At 51.9% G+C, this 15,037-nt stretch overlaps 9 protein-coding genes and 1 non-coding gene across 10 annotated transcripts; 5 read left to right on the top strand and 5 right to left on the bottom strand.

Annotated features, from left to right (window-relative positions):
• Window positions 1–2,166: 2,166 nt before the first annotated feature.
• SAICODRAFT_20335 (uncharacterized protein) lies at window positions 2,167–3,029 on the bottom strand (the record flags this gene model as incomplete). The annotated part of the gene is made up of 2 exons (XM_019166242.1): window positions 2,167–2,657; window positions 2,718–3,029. 2 exons carry the CDS (start codon window positions 3,027–3,029, stop codon window positions 2,457–2,459), a joined length of 513 nt encoding a protein of 170 aa, XP_019022779.1. The 3' UTR covers window positions 2,167–2,456.
• Window positions 3,030–3,183: 154 nt separating this feature from the next.
• Window positions 3,184–4,165, top strand: SAICODRAFT_66664 (ribosomal protein L36e; the record flags this gene model as incomplete). Its single annotated transcript, XM_019170252.1, has 3 exons — window positions 3,184–3,225; window positions 3,414–3,543; window positions 4,006–4,165. The coding sequence occupies exons 1-3, from the start codon at window positions 3,204–3,206 to the stop codon at window positions 4,163–4,165; spliced, it is 312 nt and encodes a 103-aa protein (XP_019022778.1). The 5' UTR covers window positions 3,184–3,203.
• Window positions 4,166–4,422: 257 nt separating this feature from the next.
• Window positions 4,423–5,264, top strand: SAICODRAFT_72297 (N-terminal nucleophile aminohydrolase; the record flags this gene model as incomplete). Its single annotated transcript, XM_019170754.1, has 3 exons — window positions 4,423–4,531; window positions 4,593–4,780; window positions 4,835–5,264. The coding sequence occupies exons 1-3, from the start codon at window positions 4,529–4,531 to the stop codon at window positions 5,262–5,264; spliced, it is 621 nt and encodes a 206-aa protein (XP_019022777.1). The 5' UTR covers window positions 4,423–4,528.
• Window positions 5,265–5,609: 345 nt separating this feature from the next.
• Window positions 5,610–6,807, bottom strand: SAICODRAFT_72296 (putative 3-dehydroshikimate dehydratase; the record flags this gene model as incomplete). The annotated part of the gene is made up of 2 exons (XM_019170753.1): window positions 6,450–6,807; window positions 5,610–6,397 (listed from the first exon to the last, which is right to left on the bottom strand). Exons 1-2 carry the CDS (start codon window positions 6,754–6,756, stop codon window positions 5,610–5,612), a joined length of 1,095 nt encoding a protein of 364 aa, XP_019022776.1. The 5' UTR covers window positions 6,757–6,807.
• Window positions 6,808–6,888: 81 nt separating this feature from the next.
• SAICODRAFT_t117 lies at window positions 6,889–6,960 on the bottom strand. The gene has a single exon. It is a non-coding gene; the product is annotated as a tRNA-Glu (tRNA).
• Window positions 6,961–8,909: 1,949 nt separating this feature from the next.
• Window positions 8,910–9,916, top strand: SAICODRAFT_141598 (uncharacterized protein). Its single transcript, XM_019165500.1, has 3 exons — window positions 8,910–9,246; window positions 9,307–9,414; window positions 9,473–9,916. The coding sequence occupies exons 1-3, from the start codon at window positions 9,092–9,094 to the stop codon at window positions 9,612–9,614; spliced, it is 405 nt and encodes a 134-aa protein (XP_019022775.1). The 5' UTR covers window positions 8,910–9,091; the 3' UTR covers window positions 9,615–9,916.
• Window positions 9,917–10,203: 287 nt separating this feature from the next.
• Window positions 10,204–11,259, top strand: SAICODRAFT_82497 (NAD(P)-binding protein). Its single transcript, XM_019171278.1, has 3 exons — window positions 10,204–10,308; window positions 10,365–10,614; window positions 10,668–11,259. The coding sequence occupies exons 1-3, from the start codon at window positions 10,271–10,273 to the stop codon at window positions 11,160–11,162; spliced, it is 783 nt and encodes a 260-aa protein (XP_019022774.1). The 5' UTR covers window positions 10,204–10,270; the 3' UTR covers window positions 11,163–11,259.
• A 128-nt stretch (window positions 11,260–11,387) lies between these two features.
• On the top strand, window positions 11,388–12,549 carry SAICODRAFT_20330 (uncharacterized protein). The gene is made up of 4 exons (XM_019166241.1): window positions 11,388–11,769; window positions 11,831–12,117; window positions 12,175–12,327; window positions 12,386–12,549. Exons 1-4 carry the CDS (start codon window positions 11,458–11,460, stop codon window positions 12,513–12,515), a joined length of 882 nt encoding a protein of 293 aa, XP_019022773.1. The 5' UTR covers window positions 11,388–11,457; the 3' UTR covers window positions 12,516–12,549.
• Window positions 12,550–12,707: 158 nt separating this feature from the next.
• Window positions 12,708–13,835, bottom strand: SAICODRAFT_26421 (Metallo-dependent hydrolase; the record flags this gene model as incomplete). Its single annotated transcript, XM_019166936.1, has 1 exon — window positions 12,708–13,835. One exon carries the CDS (start codon window positions 13,833–13,835, stop codon window positions 12,708–12,710), a length of 1,128 nt encoding a protein of 375 aa, XP_019022772.1.
• Window positions 13,836–14,421: 586 nt separating this feature from the next.
• SAICODRAFT_26420 (uncharacterized protein) lies at window positions 14,422–14,797 on the bottom strand (the record flags this gene model as incomplete). The annotated part of the gene is made up of 1 exon (XM_019166935.1): window positions 14,422–14,797. A coding segment is annotated over one exon (376 nt), but the record flags the coding sequence as incomplete, so codon positions are not given.
• Window positions 14,798–15,037: the final 240 nt, after the last annotated feature.

Genomic DNA, 15,037 nt, shown 5'->3' with positions numbered 1-15,037 from the left:
GGTAGTAGCAGCCTTCGATGTCGTAGTAGCAGCCTTACTGGTCGTAGTAGCAGCCTTCGATGTCGTAGTAGCAGCCTTACTAGTCGTAGTAGCAGCCTTCGATGTCGTAGTAGCAGCCTTACTAGTCGTAGTAGCAGCCTTCGATGTCGTAGTAGCAGCCTTACTAGTCGTAGTAGCAGCCTTCGTCGTAGTCTTCGCAGTTGTGGTAGCAGCCTTCGTCGTAGTCTTCAGCGTCGTTGTAGGCGCCTTGGTGGTCGTCTTGGAAGTGGTCTTCTTCGTCGTAGTAGTAGTCGGCTTCTTGGTCGTAGTGGTGATCTTAATCGTAGACGTGGTAGTCGGCTTCGTAGACGTGGTAATCACCTTCTTCGAAATCGTAGTAGTAGCCTTCGTCGTGGTCGTCTTCGAAGTGGGAACAGCAGCGGCCTTCGCAACGGCGGTGGGCCTCACGGCGGTAGTGGTAGTCTTTGCCGTAGTCTTGGCAGTGGTTTTCTTTGCGGAGGTCTTCTTCGTGGTAGGCTTTTTAGTGGTAGAGGCCTTTTTCGTCGAGCTCTTCTTGGTCGTAGACTTGGTCGTAGACTTGGTAGTAGACTTGGTCGTCGTAGGTTTCTTCGTCGAGGTCTTCTTGGTAGTAGTCTTCTTCGAGGTAGTGGTAGTCTTTGTCGTAGTAGGCTTCACCGTCGTCGTCGTCTTTGTCGTCGAGACGTAAGTGTGAAGAGCAGCAGGAGCTCCATACGCCTGAGCCGTACGAGCCTCGAGAGCTCCGGCCTCCCTCTTGACGTTGACGAGAGGGGAGGACTCGGTCAGCGACACCAACGAGAGCGAGGCCAGAAAGAGCGCTGCGATGTGGAATCGCATTGTGTTGGGTAGAGAGCGTGAGTGAGTGAGTGACTGACAAGAGAGTGAAAGCGACTGACTTATAAGATCGAAAAACGACAAGAAAAGAAGAGGCAAACTCGAAATGGCTGGAGTTGTCCTCAAATAACCGCTCTTAGATTAGCGCAAACTGTTTGCATGAACTGCGGCAAATCTCGATCAGTTGTGAGATCGATTTTGCATCTAAGGGAGTCATAGTTGATGCTTCAATTGAAGTAGATTTGCTGACTTGGGCTCTTTCTTGGCATCATCTGGGTTGGAGGAGCGAGGCTGTGCGCCGTGACGCCTTGGGAGACGAAGTCGGAGTGGTTAATGGGGGCGGCGATAGCGGTGATTGTGTTCCGTTTCAACTGGAATGCATATTTATTATCGAGAATCGAGGTAGAGGCTATGGACTACGAGTTTGCAATTGAGTTGCCATGACGGATTACGGCGCAACGAGTACTTGTCGACTTCTGGACCGATAGCACCTCGCAACTTTGCCACTCGCAAACACAAGTGGGTGAGCAATTCTCATGGAGGAATTTCACGAGTTGTCCATCCGCGGGCACGTCGCTCCCCTCCACATAAGCAAAATCGCACCTCGTCTTCACATATTTCGTCGGTCAAAACAGCGTTGAATGGGCTCAAGTAGCACGGGTAGCAGGAGGCGTCATATCATCAACCCGAAACTCTGCGGACGGTGATACTGTATACATCTTCAGTGAGCGTACTGAACATGACCTACCTTCAAAGCTGCAAGCCATAGCAACACGACCACAATTCGTAAACCACTCGAAGAGGAGGAGGTGGAGGAGGACTCAGGAGGAGGGTGAAGTGCCTATATATAGACGGTCGGTAAACCGCGCCACTGAAGCGATCAAAGCTTTGCTACGTAACTTCGTGATGTGCTACCATGAGCCGTATGGTTTCGTGAGTCGACTATACCAAGCTGCCCCGTCGACGAAAACAGAGGCGCGTCACACATGTTCGACTCCCTAACTGAACTTGACGGGAAGATCCAGGGCGCCGGTGGAAGAGAAACCAAAGAGAAGTTGCCTGCGTTTGCGATTCCTCAGACCTCCGTCCGCAGACTCACCTCCGCACCTGCCATTTGAAGCCGTTGAACCCACAGCAGCGCCGCAAAATCATGACCACAGGTTGATTACCATACCAGCATCAGCGACAGAGCCAGTCCATACTCGCCGTACGAATGTCATGACTTGCTTATTGCTGCCCTTAATCTCACACCGTCACGACGACAACCCACACGCGCAGATTTGCAGACCTCGCTCGTGCATCAGGTGTGGATGAGGGCGATTGGAAGCACTTTGCGTATCGTACAAATGTAAAGAGAATAACCAACGGGTATTATGCTAATGTCCATGAACGCCTTGCGAATGCCAACTGTCCGTTCCTTCCTGACACCTCATCCTTGAAGCCCCGTCTTTCAAACAATCGACCTTGATCAATCGGCGAAGTCCTGGTCGGACTACGGTTCTCTAGTAAACATAGTCCAAGCCGTGCGTGATGCCTTGTGTCACCCTCGCACTCCTCCACACTGCCAGGAAGCAGATGTCAAACAGCCCAACTCTACACCATCTTCACGCACTCACACTCGCCTTCTCCGCCTCCTCTTTATCCATCAACTCATTCTCCTCCTTGGTATTCCCCTCCCGAATCTCCTTCCACAACTGCGTCCACATACTCCCAAAATCAACTTCGACCTCCTGTTCCTCAACCTCAGGTAACGCCAACCCCTTCTCCCGTAGTTTGTGTCTCGTGATATTTGCGAACTCCTCCAACTATGCCCACCTTCATTAGCACTCTCAGTAACAGGAGCAGAAAAGGGAGGAGACACGTACGCTTCTCGCTCTCGACCCACTCCAAACACACCCAACCAAAACTCCAAACCCACCCAAACTCAACAAACTCGCGATCCCAAACGCTTTGGCCGCAGTACCATGTGCCGAGAACCCATCATCCGCAAACACCATGTTCTGACTATAGAATGGGAACGGTTTATTGAGTTTTCGGGAGCCGCGGCGGGCGGAGAGGAGGGCGAGGATGAAGGTGAGGGAGGAGGAGGTTAGGAGGAGGAGGGGGCGGTAGTCGGGGGTGTAGGGGTTGGGGTTGGGGTGGGGTGTTAGGAGGTCGGTGGAGAGAGTTGAGGGCATGGTGAAGGGATATGAGGGTGAGATGGCCGAGGAAGGGTTTCGAGGGTGCGGGATGTAGGATGTAACGTTGACCACCCCCACCAGCCCACCTGCGCCACGCAAAATCTGCTACTCAGTCAAACACAGCGACGAAGGGAGAAATCCGATCGACTCCAGCACGACAATCTCGATACAATGGCTAAGGAAGTTAAGAGCGGTATGTTTACGATTGTGTTTGACGAGGAGAATACGTTGGTCTTGTTTTGAGAGCGAATTCGGGGCTGGATGGGGATGGATTGGTGGATGCTGTTGGGGCGTTGCGATGGGTGAATTCGTTCTCAAACGACACGCTTCGACTCGTCAACACCTCTCAACGTGAATAATACTGATGCCATTGCTCTACAGGCCTCCCCGTCGGCATCAACCGCGGCCACAAGGTCACCACCCGTGACACCCGTGCCCGCCCTTCCCGCAGAAAGGGTGCTTTGGCCAAGAGGACTTCTTTCGTCAGGGACTTGATTAGGGAGGTTGCTGGGTATGTCCTCTACCTTTAGCTCCCTATTCTTCGCACAGCGATCCCTTTGCCGATAGCTCGTATTTGTCCTTTATGGCGTACGTTGCATCGCCGGCGTGAAACGCTTTGTTCGTTTTCACGTCGTGACGCCGACATTTTCGACATTACGGGTGGGAAACCGACTTGGGGAGCGTTATTGGATTGTGATGTACTTTGTCGCATTTTCTGACGTGGGCATGCTGAACCGGATGGGATTATCTCGAAGGATTCGGAGAAATCTGGTCTGGAAGGATGGTTCTCGATGGATTGGATGAGAGGAGTGTGACATTGTGCGGAAGGTCCTTGACGTTTCCCCCGGTTTGGTGAACACTTGCGTACGACGTCGGTGATGCACGTACCCACGGCATACACTATCGGTCAAGTGCATTCGTTGTGCGAATGGGAGCGTTTAACCTCCTCGCATATGCTAACTCAACTCAATAGTCTCGCCCCCTACGAACGCCGTGTCATTGAGTTGCTCCGCAACTCCCAGGACAAGCGTGCCCGCAAGCTTGCCAAGAACAGGCTCGGTACGTTCGGCCGTGCCAAGAGAAAGGTCGACGAGCTCACCACCGTCATCGCCGAGTCTCGTCGTGCTCACTAAATGTTTCCTCGAGATTCTTCTGAGGGACATTGAATAATTTGGGATTTTGTCTGGGTTCAATCTAGGTTATCGCGAATACGATGCTGGGGTTCTCTTCCGTGCCATAATTGCTGTCCATCTCTTTCATCCTCCTCCTTCAGGCTCTGTAATCTCCGTAACATTCACTTCGTTGAGGCCATACACGTCCATGCAGTACCCCTCGGAGCCGCGCGCAACATGCTGACGTACGCGCTCACCTCCGAGAGAAGAAGCAGCATACACTCCCAAGAACAACAGCCGTACACTTATCCAGGACTGGACAACATCGTCAATTGACTCAAAGCATATCTTGACCGTTCAGAACATCATATATATCTGCCCAGCATGGTATAGTCACGCTCGCCAGTGTTCTTCAATCAAGACGTCATGCTAACAGCGGATTGATCAGTCGATCATGGACTACAACGGCGGCTCTTGCGTCGCAATGACCGGAAAGGACTGCATTGCAATTGCATGCGATCTCCGTCTCGGTAGCAACCAGGCACTGACAGTTGCCAACAACTTCGAGAAGGTGTTCCCAATGGGAGAGAAGACCTTCGTAGGTCTGACAGGATTGGCCACGGATGTCCTGACACTGTACGCCCATAGTCCAGCACCCATATTTTTGTGCGGTGGCTAATACTCGTACAGACACGAAACCCTACGCTTCAAGACAAACATGTACCGCCTCCGCGAAGAACGCGCAATCGAACCCCCAATCCTCGCAAACCTCATCTCCTCAACCCTCTACGAAAAGCGTTTCGGCCCGTACTTCACCAACCCCGTCGTCGCCGGCCTCGACTCGAAAACCAACAAACCCTTCATCTGCGGTTTCGACTCAATCGGGTGTATCGATTTCGCCAAAGATTTCATCGTGTCGGGAACGGCTAGTGATCAGCTTTTTGGAATGTGTGAGAGCTTGTGGGAAGAGGGGTTGGAGGCGGAGGATTTGTTTGAGACGATCAGTCAGGCGTTTTTGAATGCGGTTGATAGGGATGCTATGTCTGGGTGGGGTGTAGTTGTGTGGGTTTTGACCAAGGAAGGGGTTGTGAAGAGGTTGTTGAAGGGAAGGCAGGATTAGATTGAGAAAGGGAAGGGGCGAGGATACAATATACCCGTGCATTTCATCACATCAGTATGCCGTCTCGAATGCGTTCTCAAGGTTGAGGTGGTGTTTCACGTTTGACCGCTTCGTATGAACAGATGTAAAATCAATTGTGCTCGTATGAACAGATGTAAAATCAATTGTGCAAGGATAACTCCACATCGCTGAAGAGGGGGAGAATGACCAGACAGCGCGAATGAGAAGTTGCAACCTTGGTCGATTCGAGGGTCTGTCCGTACACGCTAGCTAACCATACAGAGTAAAATTATATGGTGGTGCATGGTAATTACAGGTATACTAATGGATCAATCTTCGATACATCTACTCCTCAGCCATCGCGGCAACGCATCCCTCCCAGCTCTTCTTTCCCCTTCTCGCCCACTCATCGGGCACGCTCTCATTCTCCTTCCCCATCTCCTCGCCCTCAAACACCTCCATAGACACCCATCCTCTCCATCCCGTAGCAAACACAGCCTTCAAACACTCCTTGATAGGTAAATATCCCTTCTTGCTCCCCTTGAGTTCATCGTCAAAGGGGAGAGGACGGAACGCATGGGACCACACTCCACGAGCGGGCGTGCCCTCATTCGCCTTCATCTCCTCATGATCCGGCGTCAAGGGTGGTTGCATATGATACGCATCCGAGATCTGGAAATAAAAGATCTTCTCCGGATCCACAGTCTTCGCGAGTTCCTCCATACTGTACTGCAACCTCGCCGTCAACTTCTCCTCCGTAATCCCACCCTCCTCAATCCTCCCACTCTCACTCGTGGGATCCGCCCATTCCCGTCCGACACTCTGGAATGTATCCAAACACAAACCGAAGTTGGGGCGATCGACGAGTTTGCAGATTTCCCAACACCCACGCCAAGTGTCGATCCAGGCTCCCCAACACCAGGGTTCGTAGGCGATTCTGCCGTTGGGGACTTTGGCTGCGATGAGGTCGGCGAGTTCACGGAGGTCGCAGGCGATGGTGGTGTAGGAGGAGGAACGGGAAGGGTTGTCGGTGGAGCCGATTTGGAGCATGGGGGTGTGGAGGGCGCGCATGATTGCCATCCAGTTCTTGGCTGTCTCGAACCTGGCGGAGCGTTCGGTGGGGTCGGTGATGCCTGTACGATCGGTTAGGAATTCATTGAGGAAGGTAGAGGAGGGAACACATACCTTCGAAATCGGAGAATGGCTGGAGGCAGATGACTTCCAACTTGAGTTCCTGACACAATTCATAGACCTTCTCCGCGGTCTTCACCAAGGTGGGAATGTCATCCTCGCCCTTGAATTCGTCACCGAATGTTTGCTCTGCGTAGGAGCACAGATCGTCAAATCCCATCTCGACACCGGCATAGCCGTGTTTAGAGACAGCCTTGAGCTTGAGAGGAAGAGTGTGATTCTCGTGCATGCCGAGGGAGGGAGTGGCATAGGCGAGTTTGACGCCGGAGAGGGAGGACGAGGGAATTGGTGAGATCGCCATTGTAAATGTTCTTCGGAATTTTGTTGGGAGGTTGGGAGGTCCGTCGAGGAGGTTTAATCCATGTCTACGTTACCGCGGAGCTGATCAGCAGTGACGTCACCCGTGGGAACAACGGCGAAAGCAAAAGAGACGTTCCGTTACGGGGAATCGAACCCCGGCCTCTTCGGTGAGAGCGAAGTATCCTAGCCCCTAGACCATAACGGATTGTTTATACTTGGACCTCAAGTTTTTAGTGAGGTGCAACTCCAGTTCCCACGGTCCAGTCACTCAACGAATCCCTCGTCATCGTTAGCAGCAGCAGCGATAGTGAGGGCGCACGCGATGTTACTGCAGCCCGTAAGAAGATTGTCCAGCGGAAGAAGAAGAAGATTGGGGAGCTCGTTATCGGTGCGATACGTACGTCGATGTATGTCATAAGGAAAACGCATGGGTTATCGTGTTGCATAGTCGTTCATTGATGAAATATATTCGATAATGGTGCTCTCCGTCTTCTCGGTTCGCGTCTCAGGGCAATTCCTCTACAACACTGAGATGTTGGTATCGTACCAATACGACTGTGGCTGTTACGACACCTTAAGTGAACTGGCAATAGCGGCAGAGGCCATGACAGACAATGTAAAGAAATTGACAGACAAATACTATGACGGCGCTCATAAGTGCCTCACCTCACATACGTTCTCCCAGTCGCTTCGCGCGCTCGTTTGCACTTGCCGATCCTCCCATCCCCTCTTTTCTCCTCTCCTCTCCTCTCCTCGCAGCACATAACGAAAGCGGCGGATGTATATATCCCTATCGATGACCGCAACCAAAAGGCGTATATCCTCACCTTTTCCCTGTCTTCGACGAAGAAACCATGCGGAGAGCGCAGTCGCCTCAAGATCCTCGTCTATACCGTCAGCCGTCAGCCGTCAGCCGGCACTCCAAACATCAAAGACGGATATAGATACCTCGACCTTCGCTGACGGACAGCAATACCCTATACAGAAGCTCATGCTCCGATTTTGCACAGAGGGCTTGGAAGCGGCATTGTTGGCGTGTTCGTGGTCTGAATCAGGTTCACGGACGGCGCAGGTTTGTGCTGTACTCTAACGCAACCTTCAGCAAGGACGTAAACACGTAGGTAAGGCAAGCCAGCTTGTACGCAGTCGATGTTGACGGGAGCGAAGGCTCAGCATGTCATAACGGCTTGCGCGTGGTACATGTTGGACTGGAGCAACTTCCGTATTAACACTCGCGAACGCGCCCGGCGAAAAAAGCGGATGCTCGTGGTGCAAACCATACAAACAGTATTATCGAGTGGTCTGCGGTGTCGATGGAGCAAGGTTTATACTCATCGGCTGCTATGTCGCGATGGAGATAAGGTTTCATTTCCACACCACACCCCGGTCGGCGGAAAATACCTGGTATGAAGCTGTAAACTGGGGAACAGGTCACGCACCCTCGCGGCACACGGCCAATTTCCCTCCATAATCAGAAAAACGTAACGACCATCCGCCTTGAAGCGCTCTGAAAACCACAGTAACAGCTACTACCATCAACTGCCACCATGAGCAACCGCACATCGATTCCCATTGCCGATATCCTCGCTCAGCCAACGTATGAGGAGCGAGGTGATCTTAGAATCCCAGAATGACCTGGCCGGTGACTCCGTGGTACCGGATTGTGCCACTCGTGATGCCCCAGCGCCTGTGTCCCAAGCTCATGGTGTGACTCAAGCCGAAGTGAACGGTATCCATGCGTCTTACCTCTATTCGTGCAGTCCAGTGCTGACATCGGGTTCTCTAGGCTTTTTACAACATTTCACTATGCTGACGTACTATGCACCGCACAAATTCCTCATCATCGACCACGTACCCGAACGAAGTGTGAATTTACCTATGCTTCGCCGGGTTATTGATTTTGCCACGGATCCTATCCCTGAGGCCATCGGAACCTTTATGGTGAATTCGGGGTGGTTCGGCATACTGTAAAGAAGTTGACCGGCAAGAAATGTCTTACCCTGGGCGTCCTGGGCAATGACTTTATAAAGAATCTGCAGGAGTTTAGAGACTGCCCACCGTTCCCAACACCCTTAACGCGTGAGGAGTTTGCGACTCTGAGCGACATCATTTCACAGAGTATCCTCCAAGCGAGAAGGGGCTCGCTTCCTCTCGCGGAGGTCGAGAAACGGATATCGAAACTTCAGACGGAGTTGAGGCACATTAAGAGCACAGCCAAACTCAGATATGTTTATCTCGAGGGTTACGGTTCTGCCATCACTGATCTGAGCCTCGGCTCATCTGCCATTCACATCTCGGCTTTCTTCGACAGTGATCATGAGTGGATCTCCCCCAAAATGGCTTTGGATGATATCGAGCGTTGTCTAGGGCGGCTCTATATGTCCGATATATCCAGGAGAGACCCCGTTGGTGTGTCGCCCGCTTCAGTTTCCTTCGTGAGAGATGGCGTGAAGTACAATATTACAGTTTGGAATGGTGGTGCCGTCGAGGAGTAAGCACCCCTTTCATTCGCTCTCATTGTATTGAGTATGGACTGAAGTTTCCTTTTCAGTGCCAATTTTATCAATCAATATATCGTAATCTTTTCATACCTGCAGACCCTGATCCTCGCGATCAGGGTGTCCTTCGAAAACAAGAGGATGGACAAACTCGCAGGACGGTATCTTTATCGAGTAAGTGGTCCAAACGAAAAGTCAACTAACTTCACATTGTTGTAGACATGATGGTGAACAGCTTCACCATCTCGTTGATGACTATCGCCCTCTTAAGGGATCTCGGCGTCCTTCCAAACTTGCACAAAAAAGGGATTGGCGAGCGCACCGAAGTACTTGTCGGCTGGGAACAGATGGACATCGGTAGATTTGTGCGATCCACGCGGTATCTGGACATGGAAGTCGGATCGCACAGCAGAAGGGCTGCGCTAGCATGCTAAGACTCCGCCGAGCTATCCCTGGCAGAGTTTGTTTACAGGTTCTTTATCCAGTACGGTGGGCTAAATGGTCTGGATTACAAGAGTACCGCAATCAGTATCTGTACTGGAGCAGGCTTTCCCGCCAAACATGAATTGAACAAACAGTGGTATTGCTATCCAGAATGTCACACAATGGGTAGCCGTCCAGCGACCAGTTTCGAGTTCTTATGCGCGGTGCGTCTTCGTCGAGCTTGCCTTGCCTGACAAATTGTCTTCAAGTAACTCATCGCGAATGGCTTTCAGGACCCGAACGCTCCGCGCACAACTGCTCCGTGCAGAGAACATCAAATTCAATGGCTGAAGTGAGTTGGAATGCTCGTCTCGCAAAGCGATATGACCATTTATTCCGCGTAGGATGAGATTCATCTACAATACGATTGCAAAAGTAATACATGACTAGGCATGGTAAGGTTGTCGAGGGTGGGTCCTCAGGGTGCTTGTTCTGCACCCCAGTTTGGCCCCGCACTCCGCACCCCACACAAACGTCAACGTACACCACCGCACCGACTTGAACCACCACACACATAGAAGGATAGCAAAAGCGATGAAGACATCTAACAAGACCTTCGTTATCTCCGGCGGGTATGCGTGCACCTTTCCCCTTGTCGAAAAACTGCAAAGGACTGACACAAAAATAGCTCCTCCGGCCTCGGCCGCGCATCCGTCGAGATCCTCCTCGCACACGGTGCTTACGTAGCAGTCCTGGACCTGAACCCTGGCGAAGGTCTTATTGAGGCTTCAAGTGGGAAAGCAAAGTTCTGGAAAGTTGATGTTACCAAGACTTCCGACATCGAGAAAGCCGTCGCGGGTGTGATGGAGTGGGCGAAAGAAACGGAGGCCGAGTTGGGAGGAATCGTGTGCTGTGCTGGAGTTGCGTCGGCGGCAAAGGTAAGTCGTACCATGCTGTCTTATGCGAATGAAGGGAAGTAACAGTATGTCAGATCATCGACAAAGATAACAAGCCTCTCGATATCACCGCGTTCAATCGCGTCCTTCAAATAAACGTCACAGGTACAATCGATCTCATCCGTCTCTTCCTCCCACACATGACTACGAACCAAGGTTCGGATCCTGACGGCGAACGGGGTGTGATCATCACCGTATCGTCCGCCGCGGCCTTCGACGGACAACCCGGTCAACTCGCTTACTCTGCCTCCAAAGGCGCAATTCGCTCGCTCACCCTTCCCCTCGCACGAGATCTCGCCCGTTACGGCATTAGAGCTGTGAGTATCGCACCGGGTATGTTTGAGACAGCCATGACGAGTAAACTCGGAGAGAAGGCACGGAAGAGTCTACTGAAGGTGCTAGAGTGGCCGCAGAGACCGGGAAAAGCGGAGGAGTTTGCCTTGGTTGTGAAAGCCATTGTGGAGAACCCTATGTTGAATGGAGCTGTGATTCGGTTGGATGGAGCGACGAGGATGCCGAGCAAGATGTGAGGAGTTCCGAGGTGGTACAACAGACCGGGCGTGAAGGAACGAAGTTGTGTTTCTGTACGATAGATGGTATATCGTAAATTTGACATCACACTACACTACCAACCTGTCATGAGTAAGTGAATTCGGAGTCCACGGACTTCTTCGAGCTTTTCGGAATCCGTGCACCCCGCATCCGCGGCTCCGTCGGCGCCGACGCCGACCTCCGCAATAGCAAGCAACAGACGGTGAGCGACTAGGTCTCTTCAAATGGAACGTGAACTCACTCCAAACACCTCGACAGCTTCAACCAAGAGAAATGCCATCATTCGACGAAGTCATCGCCGTTCATCCCATCTCCTCATCGTCCGGATTAACCACATTCTCCGCCCATCTCTCCACCAACTGGACAATTGGCAATGCCCCTCTCGGCGGCTACCTCGTCGCCATCGTTCTCAATGCCCTGAAAACGCATAACGTCTCTGTCACGGGTGACAAGCACAAAGATTGTTTTCATATCAATGTCACCTTCTTGAACAAGCCCGATGCGGGGAGGGACGTGGAGATCACAGTGAAAGACGTGAAGAGGGGCCGGACTTACGCCGTATGTTCTGTGGAGATGTGGCAGGAGGTGTTTAAAGGCTCAGTAATCCTTTCCTGTTGCTGCGGATGCTAACACGGAGATGGCACAGAAGCGACATATTCTTACGACTCTCTCGACGCACTCGTCCTTTTCCGCCGAAAAAGGCCCAACGTACCCTCAACATTCTCTCGCGCCATTCACACTATTTAAGGATTGTCACCCCATCACAACTACATTGGGCCCCGTTAAAAGGCCGGCAATTGACAACATAGAGATCTGCGTCGATCCCGCTATCGAAGAACTCAAGCGCACCGAGCGTCTACAATGGATTCGCCTGGTTAACGAACCGTCTCGGCCTATCGATGAACCCGTCGTCGCAATGTTCGCCGATTGCTTGTGAGCTCATCAAAGAACTCTTCCCGTAAGGTTTTGGTGACTCACACTTTGGATTAGGAGCGTACCCCCGCCATACCTGCACGGACAACTCGGCGAAGGAAAGGTGGCCTGGTTTCCAACGCTCACGCTCGAGATACAATTTCGGGCGCCGACATCGCTTGATCCGCAGTGGATACACATACACTACATCGCGAAGATGGTGAAGAATGGGTCGGTGGTGCTGTGGAGAATGAAATGTATGGTTCAGGCACGCTGACAGATCGTATAGGCGGTTCGATATCGATGTCGAGGTGAGAGACGAGAAGGGGGAGGTATTGGCGTTGAGCAGACATTTGTGCACCATTGTTGATGCGGGGAAGGTTGGGCATGCGGAGGGGAAAGTGACGGCGAAGATTTAAAGAGGTCTACGGGTAGAATGCGTGAAGGAGGAGGGGGGAGAAGGGAGCGGCAGCGGCTTGGTTGCATACGGAATATCTGATGCACGCCGTTAGCCTGATCTCCGGCAAAGCATCTGGAGGGCGAAGTCGATCGCGTTGCCTACAGATTTATAATGCGACCAGTGCTCTCTCGATTATTAACGGTCACAGCTTTCACGGTAAAGAGCCCGATTTGCACCTTCGCTGCAACGCGACCGTTGCGTCGTTTACCCTTGTCTTCAACGCTTCCTTCTCCTGCTCACTCAGGAAGGCTGCCTCTAAACTTCCCTTCGCCATTTCTAAGACGTCACATTCACTTAGGCCAAAAGTACCCATAGCGATTGCATACTCTCTACTTAGACACGTGCCAAAAACACCGCTATCGTCCGTGCATAGCACAATCGGGTTTCGACCGGCACGGTAGTGATCGATGAAGTGGTGTTGAGCGTAGGATGCCACCAACTTCGTAATCAAATTGCTCGTCAAACAGAGCTCGAGTGGAATGCGGGATTCAACGAGTCGAGATGCACATGCGTCATCAAGGAAGCAGACGTGACCAAAGCGATCCGGGGCAAAATTGAGCATTGCGTGCATCTCTTCTGCATTGGGGACTTCGGCTGCGTGAAGGGTGACTTTCAAGCCGCAATCGCCAGCGAGCCGGAGTGCCGAAAGCCATATGGAGAAGTTTCCAAGCGAGGGATTGCCCGATAGGTCAATGCCGATGATACAGTTGCCACTGAAGGATGCTGCTAGGTGCACGGTTTCCATCGCACTCGTTCCATTCTCTCGTCGATCGATGCTGAGCAAAAGCTTGGTGATGCAGGAATGGGCACCTCCCGCCGTCCGATACTCATCAATGCCCTCGAGTACCGCCTCCACATAAGATCTCTTGGTCATATTCACCTCTGGTCTGTCTTTTGGAGTTGTCCTGATTTCCATATACACCACCCCATCCTCTTCCGCATCCTCACACATCTCCCTCGTAATACGCCGCAGAACCTGATGACTGGTCGTGATCTTGTGTACGACCTCGAAAACACCGAAGCACTCAGTCAATGTTCGATCATCCATATGGTTGAGGAACATCGCAGACGATGGATCGATGTTGTGCATCGCCGCCAGCTCACGCAATGTGGATAACCGTACGGAGCCGTTTAGGTGTGCGTGGAGTTCAATCTTGGGAACCAAGCGGCAAAAGGCAAGTTGTGCCTCGGTGTAGAGTGGTGATCCGACAGAATATTGCACATGAGTCTCCAACAGCACCACGTCCGCGGCCGCAGTATTCGATGGTTCAACTTCCATCTGTGAATATGTGTGTACATGCAGCACGCGTGCGAAACATCTTGAACGAGGATGTTGTGGGCTGTTGCACAAAAAATAAAATGAACATTTAATATGGCTTCACTCCAGTTGCGAATCACGTATAGCTAGGTCGAGGTTCCCGTGCATTTTATGGCTCCGCTAATGTAATGTGACCGTGGGAATCCGTGAACGAGCAGACTTCAAGATCTGACGACGAGGCCATAGGAGGGTAATAGGAACATATTTTTTCTTTGGAAAAGACCCCATAAGCCCCTCGTAACTGCTTTGCTTTTGTATGCCTGTCTCGACCGAGGTCGGTGGCGTCAGTCGTCTGTTGAACCAGTGGTGGAGCAAGAATGTTGCCGGCTTGGAGGTGATTTCCTAGAGGTATGCCCATTCCTAATCGTCTTTGCCCCCGCGACCAACGCAAGTGACTTTGCATAAACTATTTGCCTTCATGTGGCTGATTTAAGGTGCAAAGCAGATTTTAGGGCACATGCGGGTTCGAACATTAGAGGCAAACTCATACAATGGATGGGTACATTGGGACGACAAAGTAAACACAAAGATCGACGGCACAGGCATTTCACTGCGGCGTCGTGGCCCTTCCCAAGCTCATTCCGACGTCGATATCCATCATGATCGACTGATTCGATACCTCCCTCAAATCCTCATCGAACTCAATCCTGCCCTTCTCGAACGCAACGATAATCGAACTACCGCCGAATTCGAAGATGCCCACTTCTTCTCCTTTCTTGATCTCCGCTCCCTCGGTCTTACAGGAATCATTGAGTTTCACTGTACCGACGTCCTCCGCACCGATGGCGACGAAGAGTACCTCTCCGAATGCTGGGGAGTTGACGCAGAACGCACTACGAGCATTTGCGGTGAGGATGTCAATGTCGCTCTGGAGGCAGATTGGATCAACCCCGTAGTATTCCCCGTCAAGCTCCTTCCACCACCTAATGGTGCCAGAGACGGGCGAATGATAGCGATGATAATCCTGTGGAGAGAGGCGGAACGATGCGACGGCATCATTGGCCCACGGCTTTGCGTCTTCGGCGGAGTCTTAGGGTTAGGGTTAGGGTTAGGGTTAGGGTTAGGGTTAGGGTTAGGGTTAGGGTTAGGGTTAGGGTTAGGGTTAGGGTTAGGGTTAGGGTTAGGGTTAGGGTTAGGGTTAGGGTTAGGGTTAGGGTTAGGGT

The sequence above is a fragment of the Saitoella complicata genome (assembly GCF_001661265.1).
Source record: "Saitoella complicata NRRL Y-17804 unplaced genomic scaffold SAICOscaffold_18, whole genome shotgun sequence".
Classification (NCBI taxonomy): Eukaryota; Fungi; Ascomycota; class Saitoellomycetes; order Saitoellales; family Saitoellaceae; genus Saitoella; species Saitoella complicata.
Note: the sequence above shows the minus strand (reverse complement) of the source record. Positions and strands in the feature narration are given on the sequence as shown.

Coding starts and splice junctions, on each gene's coding strand:
- SAICODRAFT_82497 (XM_019171278.1), top strand. CDS start 10,271: ATGAAGACATCTAACAAGACCTTCGTTATCTCCGGCGG. Junction 10,309..10,364: donor ACCTTCGTTATCTCCGGCGG/GTATGCGTGCAC, acceptor ACACAAAAATAG/CTCCTCCGGCCTCGGCCGCG. Junction 10,615..10,667: donor GAGTTGCGTCGGCGGCAAAG/GTAAGTCGTACC, acceptor ACAGTATGTCAG/ATCATCGACAAAGATAACAA.
- SAICODRAFT_141598 (XM_019165500.1), top strand. CDS start 9,092: ATGGCTTTGGATGATATCGAGCGTTGTCTAGGGCGGCTCTATATGTCC. Junction 9,247..9,306: donor AATGGTGGTGCCGTCGAGGA/GTAAGCACCCCT, acceptor TTTCCTTTTCAG/TGCCAATTTTATCAATCAAT. Junction 9,415..9,472: donor ATGGACAAACTCGCAGGACG/GTATCTTTATCG, acceptor ACATTGTTGTAG/ACATGATGGTGAACAGCTTC.
- SAICODRAFT_20330 (XM_019166241.1), top strand. CDS start 11,458: ATGCCATCATTCGACGAAGTCATCGCCGTTCATCCCATCTCCTCATCG. Junction 11,770..11,830: donor CTGTGGAGATGTGGCAGGAG/GTGTTTAAAGGC, acceptor GAGATGGCACAG/AAGCGACATATTCTTACGAC. Junction 12,328..12,385: donor GCGAAGATGGTGAAGAATGG/GTCGGTGGTGCT, acceptor CAGATCGTATAG/GCGGTTCGATATCGATGTCG.